This window comes from Rosa chinensis, chromosome 2, assembly GCF_002994745.2.
Source record: "Rosa chinensis cultivar Old Blush chromosome 2, RchiOBHm-V2, whole genome shotgun sequence".
NCBI classification, from domain to species: domain Eukaryota; kingdom Viridiplantae; phylum Streptophyta; class Magnoliopsida; order Rosales; family Rosaceae; genus Rosa; species Rosa chinensis.
The window spans coordinates 16274717-16291097 of record NC_037089.1 but is presented as its reverse complement, the minus strand read 5'-3'; the positions used below and the strand labels follow the sequence as shown (position 1 = coordinate 16291097).

General features: G+C 40.5%; 1 protein-coding gene across 6 annotated transcripts; it reads left to right on the top strand.

The window, feature by feature from the left end:
• Nucleotides 1-4994: 4994 nt before the first annotated feature.
• Nucleotides 4995-10002, top strand: LOC112184889. 6 transcript variants are annotated; one of them, XM_040515167.1, is made up of 11 exons: nt 4995-5275; nt 5772-5866; nt 6240-6356; nt 6451-6567; nt 6709-7251; nt 7335-7663; nt 7748-7847; nt 8253-8312; nt 8474-8557; nt 8682-8798; nt 9503-10002. In XM_040515167.1, exons 2-11 carry the CDS (start codon nt 5807-5809, stop codon nt 9803-9805), a joined length of 1830 nt encoding a protein of 609 aa, XP_040371101.1. In that variant the 5' UTR covers nt 4995-5275; nt 5772-5806; the 3' UTR covers nt 9806-10002. The 6 variants fall into 6 exon arrangements, with proteins under 6 accessions (XP_040371101.1, XP_040371099.1, XP_040371100.1 ...); XM_040515165.1 differs by having other exon boundaries at nt 4998-5275; nt 6237-6356; XM_040515166.1 differs by lacking the exon at nt 4995-5275 and adding an exon at nt 5282-5683.
• The last annotated feature ends 6379 nt before the right edge of the window (nt 10003-16381 follow it).

The following is a 16381-nucleotide window of genomic DNA, read 5'->3' as shown; positions in this document are numbered from 1 at the left end:
CTTCCTGATTTAGAAGTGCGATGGCATAGCCTCCGCTTTTGTGATTTCAAGTCTGTGCTTGATTATAACTCGGAAGCTCTTCGTATCAAGTCTCTGATGGAGTTTTGTGGCCAAGCCATAACTGATACGATGTTGATCGAGAAGACTCTCTCTACCTTCCCCGTCTCTGCACTGATGATTTCAAAGAATTATCGGATTGATGTAAATGCAGGACGTATCACAAGGTTTCATGAGCTCATTGGCGCCATGAACGTAGTTGAAAAGCACGACAATATCCTTGTGAAGAACTATAATGCTAGACCCGTGGAAACTAAGCCTATTCCGGAGTCTAACTATAGTCGCGCCCCTAATGGAGGACGTAAGGAGCGAAACCCTAAGGATAGGGACAATTCTGGACATTCTGGTCCATATGTTCGCCCTAAAGAGGAAGGAAATCGCCAAGAGAGGCGTGCACGGAACCGTGGAGGTCAACGTGTGAAGAGAGAGAGAGGCGGAGCCTCCGACCATGGTGGTAACGCCACCAAGAGGATAGGTCGTCCAAATCGCGCCCCAATGGCGCCTCGATCAAGGGAGCCTGACCATAATGATGTTTGTTTTCGATGTGGATCAACTGAACATTGGGCCAAATCATGTACCGCACCCCAGAATGTTGCAAACGCATACAAGACGTATCGTGAAGCAAGGGAAGCGAATTACATGGCACAAGAAGATCAAGATGGCGATCTAGATCTAAGGGTGGAAGACTACAAGGATCAAGACCCAGAAACTGGCGATTTTGATTAAGTCTTTTTATTTTCCAAGAGATGTAGGCGATTGCCATATTACTTTTTATTGGATTAGATTTTCTTTGATCATAGAAACAATGATGTATTTCGTTGGCTTATGAATAAAATTTCGAGTTCTTTTCATTACGACTCAATTTTGATTCTGAGCATATGACTTTGTGACTACGACGGCTAAACCATCAGTATTAATTCAAGGACATGGAATAGCCCAAGTTCCACTTGCCAAATGGCACCTTGATTACTGTTGTCACAGAAACTCTCTACGCTCTTAGGGCAAATCGTACCCTATGAATAGCCAACGAATTCCATGCGAAAATGCATGTAGAGAACGGAAATGAGTTCCTTTGCATTACCTCTAATGATTGCGAACAAAGACGCATCTTAGAGAAGTTTATGTGTCTCTCTAGTGGATTCTATGTCACTATTCGAGCTATTAAATCCAATAAAGTTTTGAGAGAAGATCTCTTGGATTTAGACACATATTGGCTTTGTCACGACAGGATAGATCATCCTAGTCATGATATGATGATCCGTCTACAAAAGACTTCACATGGACATCATTTCTTTAGAGCAAAATGAAGCAAGATGACGCCATAAAAGGCGCCAACCATGGGCATAACGCCATGGTTGTTCCTCCTTGTGGCCATGACGCCATACATGCTAATTTCCATGGCTCCCACGCCATGATGGGAGATGTAGTCACATATTTTGCTTCTAATAGCGCTACAGACGCTTAGGCCTAACCAAACTCCTCATTGGTTGCTTCTAAGGCCTCTCGCTCGTTTTACAAAGCCCGTTCCTTAGGGAAATTAGGACTGAGACCGTCCTATGCAAAGGATATGACAATACTCATTCTGTTCTTACAAAGAATCCGTAGGGATTTTGTGGATTGATTCAACCAACTTGCGGACGTTTAAATATCTCATGATGTTGGTTGACACGCAAACACACTGGTCACGTGTTGTGCCATTGTCCACTTGTAATGCTGCTTATGCTACACTCCTAGCACATATCATACAACAACGGGCTCACTCCCCGAATCATCCTATTTAGTCAATTGGATTTGACTATGCTAGAGAGTTTACATCGAAAGACTTTCGATGGATATTGCAATGGGCTTGATGTTGGACATCACATTCCCATGAACACACCCAAATGGTCTCACGGAAATGACTACGATGGTAGTCTGAACATTGGTAATGCGCACCAATCTTCTTACATTCGCTTGGGGTGATGCAATATCGCATGCAGCTATGCTAATTCATCTACGACTTAATGCCACTCAATGTACCTCTGCGTTACAGCTAGTGACTGGGTACACGTCTTTTGTACTTACGCACATTTGAGTGAGCCATTTTTGTGCCAATTGCGCCGCCACAGCGCTCTATGATGGGTCTTTACAGACGAATGGACAACTACGTTGGATTTGAGACTTCCAACAATCGTCCGCCACTTAAATGCCCTTACTAGGCGATCTCCTTACCGCTAGATTTGCGGATGTCACTTTGATGAGACAGTCTTCCCGTCGTTAGGGGGAGATAAGAACACGAATGTTCAACAGGAACGACAGGAATTGTCGTAGTCTGTCCCCACTATGTCTCATCTTGATCCCTATTAAAGTGACAAGATCACACAAATATGCTGCAAACATGCCTGCAAGGAAGGACGTCCCTACGAGAGGACGTAGCGCCACCCCACACGGAGGTAGGCAAGGCGCCAACGCCAAAGAGAGTGGCACTCTGGCGTTACAGGCCATGGCCCCAGCTAGGATGCGTGGGAGGCACGTGGGTTCGAAGGATACTTTGGCACATTCCAATCCTTTGATCATCAAGACTCAAAATCTGTCTCATGAGTATCTTCCGGGTTATGGTTATCGTTGGGGGACGCCTCAACGTTAGAACCTATTCCTGAGAATATAGAGCTCTATGAAACTTACACTAGTGTACATGAGACGTGGGATATAAACTCCATCAGAATTGATGATGTAGTTGCGTATTTTGTTGCGCATGAGTTTTTGAGTTAGATGATGTCGAACCACGCTCCGTTGATGAATGAATACCAACGTAGAGAGTTTTTGGCCTAAATGGAAAGATGCGATCCAGGTTAAGATGGATTCTCTAACGAAGAGGAAGGTTTTCGAGCTAGAGATGCCAACACCTCCTAATATAAAAACCTGTTGACTAATGGGTCTTCGTTAGAAAGCGTGATGAGAAAAAGAGATGGTAATCTCGCCTTATGGCGCAAGGCTTCTCACAAAACGCCCTGGAATCGACTACGATGAGACATATTCTCTCGTAATGGATGTCACTGCACTCCACTACCTTGTCAGTTTGGTAGTTTCCGAATAACTGAACATGCAGCTTACAAATATGGTCACTACGTATCTCTATAGGGATCTAGATACGGAATATACATGAAGGTTCATGGTGAACTTCATTTACCCAAGTCAAGTGACTCTAGACCATGGAGCGCGTTTACAAATAGGTTGAAACGCTCACTAAAGTGACTACTTGATTAGGAAGGGATATGCCCACGCGTTTCTATAACAAGTTTCGGATTCCATCGCGGTTCATGTTGGACATGATCTTCATTAGAAGCCCTTAAAGAGTTAAGGGAAACCGCTGAACACTTGAAATCTGAGTTTGAGATGAAGGATTTTGGGAGAACACGATTATGTCTCGGTTTGGAACTTGAGCATCGTGTCGATAGATGCTTAGGCATTTTTGACAAGATCAAGCCTTCAAGCACCCCCATGATCGTCTGTAGTCTTGATCCTGAAAAGGATCCTCTTCGTCGAAAGGATGATGACGAAGATGTGCTAGAGGCAAAAGTGCCTTACTTAGTACAATAGGCGCATTATTGTACTTATCTCAATGCACAAGACCGGACATCTCATATGTTATGAACTTGTTAGCTAGATATAGCTCTGCGCCAAAGCGACGCCATTGGATTGGTGTAATAGATATCTTTCGATACTTGAGATGTATGAATGATATGGGCTTGTTCTATCCCTACAAAGAGATGATGGATTCGGACCCATCACACACCAGAAACGCCGCCAACGCTGGCCTGCGTTCTCTATCCCCATCCCAAAACGACATGTGTTTTGGAAGGTTTTGCTGATGTTGGGTATCTCTCTGACCCACACAATGGTCATTCCCAAACTGGTTAAGTGTTCACCATGGGAAAAGACCGTGATATCTTGGAGGTCTACAGAACAGACCGTAGTCGCTATATCTTCGAACAATGCAGAGATCATTGCTCTTCACGAAGTGGTTCGTGAATGCATATGGATTGGATCCATAATTACGCATGTTTGAACAATTGTGGTTTGAAGTCTACCACAGATGAGCCTACGAGCATTTAGGATAATGCTACTTGTTTTGAACAAATGAGGCAAGGCTACATCAATAGCGATAACACCAAGCATAATCAGCAACAACAGACACTCCTCGAGATCAAAGTGAACTAGGTTCGATCTGAGGACAGTGAGGCAGACTTGTTTACTAAGTCATTGCCCAATACCACGTTCGAGAAACATGTGGCAAGAATTGGCTTGCGGAAATTATCTGAACTCCCATGATCGTAGTCATCAGGGGAGGTGCAGACATCAGGGGAGATGTCTACATGTTCGTCTCGAATCGTGAAGGGTGTGTTGTGCTCTTTTTCCCCTTCGACCGAGGTTATTTTTGTCCCACTGGGTTTTTGTTACTCGGCAAGGTTTTTAACGAGGCAACGAGAGAAGCACCGCGTTTGGGCAACACAAGGGGGAGTGTTCAAGGAAAACCTAATTTGTGTTTAGCCCAAACTCTAGGTTACTTGACCTAGTGGTAATAGGATTTAATTAGAAGGATCTAGAATCCTAATCAATGTAGAATTACTTTCCTTGTATGATTGAGATTCTATGCATTGTAATCCTCTATATAAAGAGGCCCCTATTATCAATGAGAATACACAGCAAATTCCTCTCAAATTCAGTTTCTCTAAAACAACTCTAATATTATGATAAATTTATGGTTTTACAACTAATATTTAGCTCCAAGTGTCAATAATTATTAATGATATTCTCAAAGGAAATACCATTCTTAAAGATCCTAGTAGGAGACAATATCCCTGAGGCATTAAAAGACAACAAGTATACCATGGGAAACTCATTCAATTATTTCTAATCAATTAATCTAATAAAACTGTGCAGCTGGTTTAAGAGTTGAGAACACAAGGGAATCCAAAGTGAATTCCCAAAAAAGAAGATAAAATAAAAAAGCATAAAGAAGATTGGTTGGGGTCATGAATTATGATAAGTAGTAGTAGGAATCAAAAGAGGAGTGTGCAAGTGAGTGAGTGCATTTTGATTCATGATTATGAGAGCAGGTTGTCACACAAGCACAAAGGCCTAAAGTCCCAACTTGCTCCACCACCAGTGACAGGTCACTATCCTCTTTCACTCTCCTCAAAGAAGAAGAAGATGAAGCACTAAAATTTTGAAGCAGGTGAGTGTTAGAGAGTGAGAGAGTGTTTGGGTGTTTCTGCTTGTCTCCAATATCTCTCTCTTCAACTTTCAACTTCATTTACAGAAACAAACGCCATAATAGTTCTGAAAATTGATTAAAAATCTTGGGTTGGCCCTGACTGCAATATAATATTGCTAATACAGATTGTGAGTTGTTTTTTGTCCATCTGTTACGCTTTTCTTGGAAGACTCACTCCAGCCTCGAAATCTCGTCGTTTTCTGCTTCTTCTCAACTTCTGTGGGCGTTTCCTAATTTCTTTTCTCTCACTCTGTTTCACATATAAAGTATAAACAAAACAAAACACTCACTTCAGCCATTTCTGTTTCTGGGTCTCTCTCTTCCTCATTTCAACTTTTCCCGCTCATTCAACATTATGAATATCAAAATGTATGCCCTTTTACTATTTGGCTTTCATGTTTTGCTTTCTTTATAGAACCATCGAATTTAGCCAGTGACCCTGTTCATCTTTTTTCAGGGTGTATTGAATTTCTCTCATTTTCTTGAAAAAAGATGAATACCAGAGTCCGCGCCAATCTTCAGACCATGAAAGCTGCTTCAAATAATGATAAAGTAAGCTTCTTTCCTTTTTCTTTTTATTCTTAGTTCTTGTTTTTGCTAAAGCCGATGACTGGTCCAATTCATGCAACACATTTCGAGATGAGTCTTCTAAAGCTTTCTGAATCCGAAATGGGTTTTCAAGTTTACTTGAAAAAGGAAAGGTTTAATCCCATAACAGTTGCGTGTCAATTTAATTCCAAAAGTAATGAGTCATTATTCCTTTCCAACTCTGCTTAATCTTTGAGCTGCAAAAAGTGGAGCACTTTTGATCCAAATCCAAATTGGGTTCTTTTGCTTTCCTCAAGAAACGAATAGTTTCTTTCTTTTCTTTTTTTTGTGTCTTTATTTAACATTGTTTTGATGTTATGTTGAATTTACAAAGAAGGAGAAGATGGAGACTCAGAGGAAGAACAGAGTGATGGGTTCTGAGAGAACTGGAATCAATCGACGTAAATCAAATAGAGAAAGAAAAGTGGCCTTACTGCAAGATGTACACATTTCAGTTAGTTTGGTTTGGTTTTTTCTGTGAAAGATGCTGTTTTTGGGTACTTTGCAATCTATTGGTTTGACTTATTGGTGTACTTTGAAATTTACAGGTTGATAAGCTGAAGAAGAAGCTCAGGCATGAAGAAAATGTTCATAGAGCTTTGGAGAGAGCTTTCACAAGACCATTAGGAGCTTTGCCTCGTCTTCCTCCTTATCTTCCTCCATATGTTAGTACAATTTTTGCACTTTCTGTTCAATCTGAGAAAAACCCAGATGAAAACTAGTCCAAAATTGATAATTGTTGATGAATTCAGTTTATTTTGGTTCTGTTATGTAGTGATGTGAAGTGTTTGATTGTTTTGTTTCAGACATTAGAACTTCTGGCTGAAGTAGCTGTTTTAGAAGAGGAGGTTGTTAGGCTTGAAGAACAAGTTGTGAATTTTAGACAAGGTCTATACCAGCAAGCTGTGTATCTATCTTCAAAGAGGAATGTGGAAAATTTGAGTGAGTCTCCAATTGAGCAGACCACCCCAATTAGAAGTTCTAAGCATCAGAGATCAAAATCTATGTCACATAATGAGTTCACATCAGCAATATCAGCCACCAGGCTTAGTCAACCTTCTCTTGGTAGAAGTGCTTCTAGTCGAAAGCTACTGTCCACTGATATCGTCTCCGGGAATTGCTCAAGTAGGCAAGTCATTAATGGAAAACAAATCACCAGGAAGCCCATTTCATCCTGCACACCTATTTTAGAAGATGTGATAGGGAAAGAGAATCAGTTGTGTACTAATGTGGTGAGGGATAAGCAATCACCTGACAAGAAAGTTGCCAAAACTGCATCCACACCAGTGAAGAAAACTCCCACTAAACATGAATCCATGCCGAAGTGTTTGGATCCTTCGAAGTTAGAGGTACATTATACTAATTGTTTCTTATAGAGTCAAATTTTAACATATTGGGGTTATTCATTTGTGCTATGTCTTTGATTGTACAGCTAGAGTGCAGATTAGTAGACCAGGAAAAGGCACACGAGAGTTCATCCGCTTCTTCAGATGATAGGACAATGGAGACAGATAACACTCCGAATAAAGTATCTGAGGAGATTGTGAAGTGCTTGTCTAGCATTTTTGTGAGGATGAGCACTTTAAAGGATAAAGTAGAGGAATTGGAGAATGGAGAGACGGGGTTTCGAGATCCTTATGAGATTGGTTTAGAATCGAGAAAAATAGATGTTAGTCCCTATCAACATCTGTGTTCAATTGGTATTGGTTCAATTGATCTCAACAGAACAGCAAGTGCATTGATGCTGATACACAGACTAAAGTGAGTTATTATTAGCCTGTTTAATTTATTCATGTATTACCACTGATTGAGATTGTCTTTAACTTTTCTTTCAACAATATCCAGGTTTCTACTTGGAAAGCTTGCTTCTGTGAACCTAGAGGGTCTTACCCATCAAGAGAAGCTTGCATTTTGGATCAACACTTACAATTCCTGCATGATGAAGGTAAGATCTCTCTCTGTCTCTTTCTATGCTAAGGACCTCCTTAGATTTTAAAATCTAAGGATTTCTTTGAATAGACTCACTTTTCGATCGCATATCTACATCTTAACCGTTCAGTTTTTAGGTATATATGAGTAGATCATCTCTGTAAATTTTCAGCCAAAATTGATAATCATTAAGGCATTCAAAACTGCGATTTACAATTATGAACATGAACGGTTCAGGTTGAACAGATTCGGTTATATATATATATATATATATATATATATAGAAACACTGTCCCAACTACAATTTTGGACCCTTATTGTCCAAGACTTTGGGACATTCTTTTTAAACTCTGCTGTTCCTTTACCTGGTGTAGCTAAACAACTATTAATATACTGAAAACAGTTCTTAAAAATGCTGTAGGCTTTTCTAGAGCATGGGATACCTGAGACTCCTGAAATGGTTGTAGCACTAATGCAAAAGGTAAGGTTAATTCACATTTGATGTGTAATGATATATAATCATTGAACTTTAACTTTATATTAGCCATATATCAAATTCTATTCTTCAGTGTATTGCTTCTGTTAGTACTGTAAACTGTCAGTTAACTTTTGTAAACTGACTTTGGCTATGTTTGTATTAAGGCAACAATAGCTGTTGGGGGACATTCTCTGAATCCAATTACAATTGAGCATTTCATTTTGAGATTGCCTTATCACTTAAAATTTGTAAGTATATTAACACCAAACTCCATTATTCTGTTCTTTGAATTGACTGATTTTTCTTGAGTCTAGTGTTTTCTGATGCTTACATGCCAATTAAGTTTCACAATTGTTTCTCCTATTAAAACAGACATGTCCAAAAGCTGCGAAAAATGATGAGATGAAAGCTCGCAGCATATTTGGATTAGAGTGGTCTGAACCCTTGGTTACATTTGCACTTTCTTGTGGAAGCTGGTCCTCTCCTGCTGTAAGTTTGTTTCAAATATTATTAGATATTCCAAAGTAGGCTAACTCTTGAAAATTATTGTCTATCTGTGTCATTATTCGATTAAATGATGAATATATATATATAGAGGCCCGATCATAGGCGGACGTCCGCAACTGATGCAAAAGTGCGGATGCCGCTCACGGAGGCTAGGAGACGAGGGACACCCCGGACGTGATCGCCATTAAGTTGAGGGCCAACGTGATCGAAGTAGAAGGTCTGCGAAGTTCAACAGAAACTCCGAACAAACCAATTTAGACTTCGAACTCGTCACTGAGGAGTCCACCGGCAAATCAATTTCAACTTCGATCACGTCGGGGGTGTCACTGGTCTCCGAGGACAGAACCAGACCCACCATCGGCGCCGCCCCGAGCCTCAGTGAGCGGCGTCCGCACTTTTGCATCAGTTGCGGACGTCCGCTTCTGATCCTCTCTCTCTCTCTATATATATATACACACACACACACACACACACACATGACATGCACATCACTAATTGAAGAACATTTGAGAAATCATAAAAATGCTGCTAGACTTGAACTTTTGCTATTGATTGTCATACTTAATCATGATGCATCTGATAAATTTGCTAATTAACTTCCTTGAGATTTGATCTATAAGACTATTAGTTTACTTTGTTTTATAAACATGCTGGTACTGATATGTTCAAAATCTTGTGAAACAAAGGTGAGGGTGTACTCTGCAACTCATGTCGAAGATGAGTTAGAAGCAGCGAAAAGGGACTATTTACAGGCAGCGGTTGGAATTTCAAGTGCAAACAAGTTGATAATCCCCAAGCTATTGGATTGGTATCTACTTGACTTTGCAAAGGATTTGGAATCATTGGTTGATTGGATTTGCATGCAGCTACCAAATGAATTGAGAAATGAGGCAGTTAAAAGCCTTGAAAGAAGGGGAAGAGAGCCTTTTTCACAGTTGGTGCAAATAATGCCATACAATTTCAGCTTCAGGCTGCTCTTACAGCGATGAGACATTTTATCTCTTTTTTTTGTTTCCTTTGATTCTTTAGTTTGCATAGTAAACATTGGATATGGTGGGTTTGTATATCGATATAGTAAACAATGTGCAGGTACATATATGCAAGAACTTGTGGGAAGATTGGTTTTCTCCCACATTGGTTTTGACTCTTGTTCACTAAAACTGGGGGGAAGAATTTGAAGATGGTAGATCTTAGTCACTAAATCTGTCTTTCTTTTTGTTAATTTTTTCAAGCTCGGTGAACCATAATTGTTGAGTGGTTTAAGAATGTGGGTGCCATTCTTTGTGGGCACCAATTTTTACTTGATTAGAAAAATGTATCAACAAACAAGAAGTCATTTGTAAATTTAAAAGGAAAAAAAAAAAGTGAACTACTGATGCAGACGAAACGGTGTTAGCAATACTCAAAAGTAATATTATATTTTGGACATAATTCAATTATGATTCTCAATTGTACATAAAAGCTTTTTAATTGGAACACATTTATCTATATGCTATGCAAATTCTAGCATTCAACTCCTAAACGCATCAAACAAACTCTCAGTATTCTTGCTGAACTAGCGGTACCAGCTTCATAGACAAACCTACTATTGTCGACCTAGCCGCGCTAGGGTTACTCTCTAGGTTTCTAGAGAGCGAGTTCTAATTTACCATGGATATGGAAATTCTTAGTTGGAATTGCAGAGGAATCTGTAATGGTACGACTACAAGGGCGCTGAAGGATCTCATCGCTCAGAATCGCCCCCAAATTATCTTTCTTTGTGAGACAAAGATAAGTAATATTCAAGACTTTCAATCTCTGAGTCGTGCCCTAGGGTTTTCTCATTCAAAGGAATTTCTGAGTGAGGGCCAATCTGGGGGTCTCAGATTATTTTGGACTGATGAGGTTGATCTTCATGTTCATACATCGTCAGCACATCATATTGATGCCAATATCCAGGAGAACCAAGTTGGCGTTTAACTGGTTTTTATGGCTATTCATGAACTAATAATCGGGATCATTCATGGCAACTATTGAGAGAGTTGAGTGATCTTGATTCGCTGCCATGGGTCATTATATGGGATTTCAACGAGATTCTCACCAGTGGAGAAAAGATCAATGGGCCGTCTAGAGCTGAGCGCCAAATGAGGGAATTCCGGGATGCATTAAGGTATGGGGATCTTCTGGACCTAGGGTTTCAAGGTACGAAGTCCACATGGCCGGTGGAACTCAGATACTCAGTTGTGCCTGGACAGAGCGGTATGCACACCAACATGGTTTGACATCTATGGTTATGCGAAGGTAACTCACCTCCCTCCGAGTGATTCTGACCATATACTAATTTTGCTACACGCTAGCACCATTCCTATTGCCAAACGTCCTAAATATCATAGGTTCAAGTTTGAAGCTTATTGGTAACAACATACTGATTGTGATCCCTTGGTTCATGAGGTGTGGCAAACTGATGTATTTGGTGCTCCTATGTACAAGGTTGCTAAGAAAATCTCTCTTACGAGAGTTGCTCTAGATAAATGGAAGAAACGCACATTTAGAGTGCGAAAACAACAGATGCTAGGTATCCGGGCAAGGCTGGAAGAATTGTTGGACTTCGGTAATGCTGACTTGATACAGAATGAGAAGAAAAGATTGATGGATTGTTTGCAATCCCTTCTATCTTAGGAGGAAACATTTTGGAAGCAGAGATCCAAAGTCACATGGTTGAAGGAGGGAGACAGGAATACTGGCTTTTTCCATCGTAAAGCCTCAAACCGAAAGAGGAAAAATGCAATCCAGGGTTTATATGATGTGGAGGGTGTTTGGTGTGAAGATGATTTGGGTATGGAACAAGTTGTCTCTTTCAATCCATGTTCATAGCTTCTGAGCTTGACTTAGAAGCCATGGAGACTACAGGAAATTCAACCATGTGTTACACGGGAGATGAATGAGCACCTATGTGAACAGTATTCATCGGAGGAAGTCAGTTGTGCTCTATTCCAAATGTATCCCACCAAGTCCCCAAGACCTGACGGAATGTCACCTTTATTTTTTCAACACTATTGGTATTGGGATACGATAGGAGCTGATATCACAGAGGCGGTACACAGTTTTTTGCATACTGGTCACATGCTTAAGCAGATCAATTTTACTCATATCTGCCTAATTCCCAAAGTGTCTAATCCAGAACATATGTCAGATTTGATACCAAGATATGCAATGTGATTTACAAGATATGCTCCAAAGTCATTGCTAATAGGTTGAAGGTAATTCTGCCTTCAATTATATCCCCATTCCAAAGTGCATTTGTTCCGGGTCGACTGATTACTGATAATATCCTTGTGGCAAATGAAGTTGCACATTTTGTTCATAACAAAAGAGATGGTAACGAGGGTGTTATGGCTTTGAAGCTTGATTTAAGCAAGGCGTACAACAGAATGGAGTGGACCTTTCTAAGGAAGGTTTTAGACAGATTTGGCTTTGCTCAGGTGTGGTGTGACATGGTGATGCAATGTATTACGACAGTGAGGTATTCTTTTTTAGTAAGAGGGAAACCTCGAGGTTTTCTGGTCCCAAGTAGGGGGTTGAGACAAGGGGATCCTTTATCCCCATATCTGTTCCTGTTGGGTGTTGAAGGCTTTTCTACATTGCTACAAAGGAAACAAGAAGCAGGACTTTTATCAAGCGTTGAGGTATGTTAGGATGCTCCTTTAGTAAATCATTTGTTATTTGTGGAGGATAGTATGTTGTATGCTCAAGCTTCTTTAGAAGAGTGCTATCAGATCCAGGACGTGATTGAAACTTATGGCAGAGCCTTAGGGCAGTTGGTAAATTTTAATAAAAGCTCAGTTGTGTTTAGTAAGAATGTATCCTATTATATGCCAGAGGAAATTTCGAGTTTCTTTGGTGTGGAAGTGGTAGCCTCCCACGAAATATATTAGGGACTTCCTACCTATGTCGGCCGTAAGAAAACAGAAACTTTCCAGTATATCAAGGATAATTTAGCGAAGAAGCTAAAGACTTGGCAAGGCAAACTTTTAAGTGGAGTTGGGAAAGATATCTTGATCAGAGTTGTTGCCCAAGCACTTCCAACTTATGCTATGAGTGTGTTCCAACTCACAAAAAAATTTTGTGAGGATTTGGAGCAGATGTGTGCTAGATTTTGGTGGGGAAGTATGTTGGATAAACCCAAAATTCATTGGAAGTCATGGGATTTCTTATGTAATTCAAAGGAGGATGGTGGTTTAGGGTTCTGGAGTCTATCAGAGTTTAATAATGCTATGCTTGCAAAGCAAGCTTGGAGAGTAGTGAACAAGCCAGATTCCCTAATTGCTCGTTTATATAAAGTTAGGTATTTTCCAGACGGTACCTTCCGGTCAGCTATGCCGCATAGCTCTCCATCCTTTTCTTGGCAGAGTATCTTTTCCACGAGGGATTTAATTAGTCAAGGCTCGTATTGGCAGATTGGTGATGGGAATTCTGTGTCCGTGTGGAGTGATCCTTGGATTCCTGGGGTTCCTGCTTTTAAACCTAGTTCAGGTAATGTGATGGTGGATGATAACTTGAAGGTTAATCATTTTATCTCAGCTCCTGGAGTTTGAAATGAAACCGAGGTGCGGAACTATTTTGATAATAGTGAAGCTGATGCAATTCTGGCTATACCTCTAAGTACTCGTCATTTGTCTAATATGCTGGCTTGGAGACTAGAAGGTAATGGTATGTTCATAGCAAAAACTGCTTACCGGTTTGCTTATAGCAGTTCTCCTTCCAGTGTTCCAATTACAAGTACTTTGGGACCGGTGTTCTAGAAAAACCTTTGGAAGGCTTTGATTCCAAGTTCTGCTAAGTTACATATTTGGAAGATCTATCGTAATATAGTACCATCTCTGGAACGTTTGACCTCCAAGAGAGTGGAACTGGACTCTTTGATGTGTGTTCTTTGTGCTGAAGAGTTGGAGACCACTGTGCACCGCTGTCTGGATTGCTCTTTTACTCGACAAGTATTGCCAAAGTTCAATCAGGTATGCTATTCACAAGCTGCTCTTTCACTTGATATTGGCAGCTGGTTGAGGTTCTGCATGGAAAATTTAGTCACTTCAAGGTTGGAAGAATTGTTTTACTTGCTTTGGGGTGTGTGGAAAGAAAGAAACAATCTAATTTGGGAAAGCAAGAGAAGTCAGGCAGGGGATGTGATAATCAATTCTATGGCTAGATTATCTGAGTATCGGTTTCACAATGCTAAGGTTGGTAGTAGTCATAGTGCTAGGGCTCAGAAATGGGAGTGTCTTAAAATCAATTTTGATGGCTCTTTTAAAATCAATTTTGATGGCTCTTTTAATCTAAGCTCTAGGAAGGGTGGAATTGGATTTGTTGTTCGTGATTCTGAAGGGAGGATGTTGGCAGGAGGTGGTCGTTCGGTTGCCAATCTGATTTCTCCAGAACATGCTGAAATCCTAGCATATTGTAAGTTGGCTCTTAACTACATCGAGGAAAATTCTTGTTTTCCTGCCATTGTTGAAATTGATGCACTGATGGTTCAACGTCAACTTACTGCTGATGTAGAACCAAATTTATCTGCTCTTGGCATATTGTATGATGATTTGGTTGAGTTTATTGAAGGCCAGGCTCTGAAGTTTGTCCATGTCAAGAGATGTGCTAACATTGTTGCGCATTTGATAGCAAATCATGCTGCACATTCTAGTCAGGAATTTTTGTTTTTTTCTGCTCTTTTTTTATCTGCTACTGTTGCAGTTGAATTGAGTATTGTGTAATTTCTCCTATTATAATAAAGTTTATGACCTCTTTATTATAAAAAAAATAAATCTATATGCTATGTAATATTTTTTTAAGTTCATTTAATAATCTTTTGGATTAAATTCAGTTTACTCCCCTGAACTTTAGGCCTAAAATCAGATTGGTCCCTCTTTTTGAAAATCGATTACGATGGTCCCTATACTCTCAAATGACATCACCCGAGTCCAAAATTTGAATTTGGCTCGAAACATGACGTCAGCTGCCGAGTTTGAGCCGACATGGGGGCCCACAATGAGGGCAAAATGGACATTTCAAGTTTTTCTATTTTTTTCTCTCTTTTTTAAATTTTTTTCTCTCTCTCCTCGATCTGCTCTATCTCTCCCCGATCTATACTCTCTCAATCTCTGTATCTCTCTCCCTCCCTCCCTCCCTCCCTCCAATGTCGAGTTCCACCCACAGTGCCTCACAAACCCACCTACAGACTTATGCTCCAGCATCAAAATCTGAGGAGCCCATCCCCTTATCACAACCCCTCTGACTCTCCCTCATTCTCTTCTCAAAATCCACAAGCCAATATTTCTCATCTTCATGATCCTCATTCTCAGATGCAAACACTTTCCCAATAATCGAGACAAAAGCCTGCTTAGAATTCTCAAGCCCATGAGCGATTTCAATCAGTTGTTTATAAGACAATCGAGCCAAGCTTCCAAAACATGGCGCAACTAATTCCAGTCCTATTACCAATAACAGATTCATCATCTCATCCAAATTTTCTCCCATCTTCAATTAACCACCAAGGCTACGACAATCTGATGAAATCAATAACCAGGGAGAATTCAATTTCAACCAAATCGAACCGAACTCAGTTGCTTTGCTTCCAATTATCACCATAAGAGTAAAACTTTGATTCAAAGGTTGGGAATATACCTTCGAGAACTGACTGCAACCAACTCAGTTTCCTAGAATTCCTTGTCGAGACTGGGTTGATGATGAACTGGTGATGCGAAGCCCACAACCAACATGCTTTTGACTGGGTTGATGTGTCTCAGAAAACCAGAACCTCGCCGGAGAATTTGAGCCGTCTAATTCGAGAGAGCAGAGATTGAAAAATCTGAACAGTGAACAATGGTACCGGCGCTGACGACGATGACCTCGATCTCTGAACCCCAACGCAAGTAATGGAACTCACCGATTCAAGTATCGACGAACTCTGGGACTCCGGAACTGAGCCGACGATGCGCTTGGACTCGGCATTGATCTCAATGAGAGGATCTTTGGCCCGGTTCGCCGGGTGGAGATTCTGATTTTGATTGACAAGGAGTCGGAGGGTTCAAACATAGGTGGAGGGAGGAGTGGGTGGAACTCGACATTGGAGGGAGGGAGGGAGAGAGATACAGAGAGATAGAGAGTGAGAGAGCAGATCGGGGAGAGAGAGAGAGAGAGAAAAAAAAAATTTAAAAAGAGAGAAAAAAATTAAAAAAACTTGAAATGTCCATTTTGCCCTCATTGTGGGCCTCCATGTCGGCTCCAACTCAGCAGTTGACGTCATGTTTCGAGCCAAATTCAAATTTTGGACTCGGGTGATGTCATTTGAGAGTATAGGGACCATCGTAATCGATTTTCAGAAAGAATGACCAATCTGATTTTAGGCCTAAAGTTTAGGGAAGTAAACTAAATTTAATCCTAATCTTTTATATTGGTATGTTGGACAAAATAATTCAAACTTAAACCCCCTAATTATTAAATGTATATTTGATCTCAAACATCCTGAATGAGCCCCCGAATTCTCACATGTCATGGGAAGAGTGTGATATTTGACTGCGCCAGACGGCTCTCCT

Bases quoted from the DNA above. Each gene is read 5' to 3' on its own strand.
- LOC112184889 (XM_040515165.1), top strand. From the start codon at position 5,807: ATGAATACCAGAGTCCGCGCCAATCTTCAGACCATGAAAGCTGCTTCA. The intron at 6,568-6,708 runs GTTAGTACAATT...GTTTTGTTTCAG, and splicing joins CTCCTTATCTTCCTCCATAT to ACATTAGAACTTCTGGCTGA. The intron at 8,558-8,681 runs GTAAGTATATTA...CTATTAAAACAG, and splicing joins TGCCTTATCACTTAAAATTT to ACATGTCCAAAAGCTGCGAA.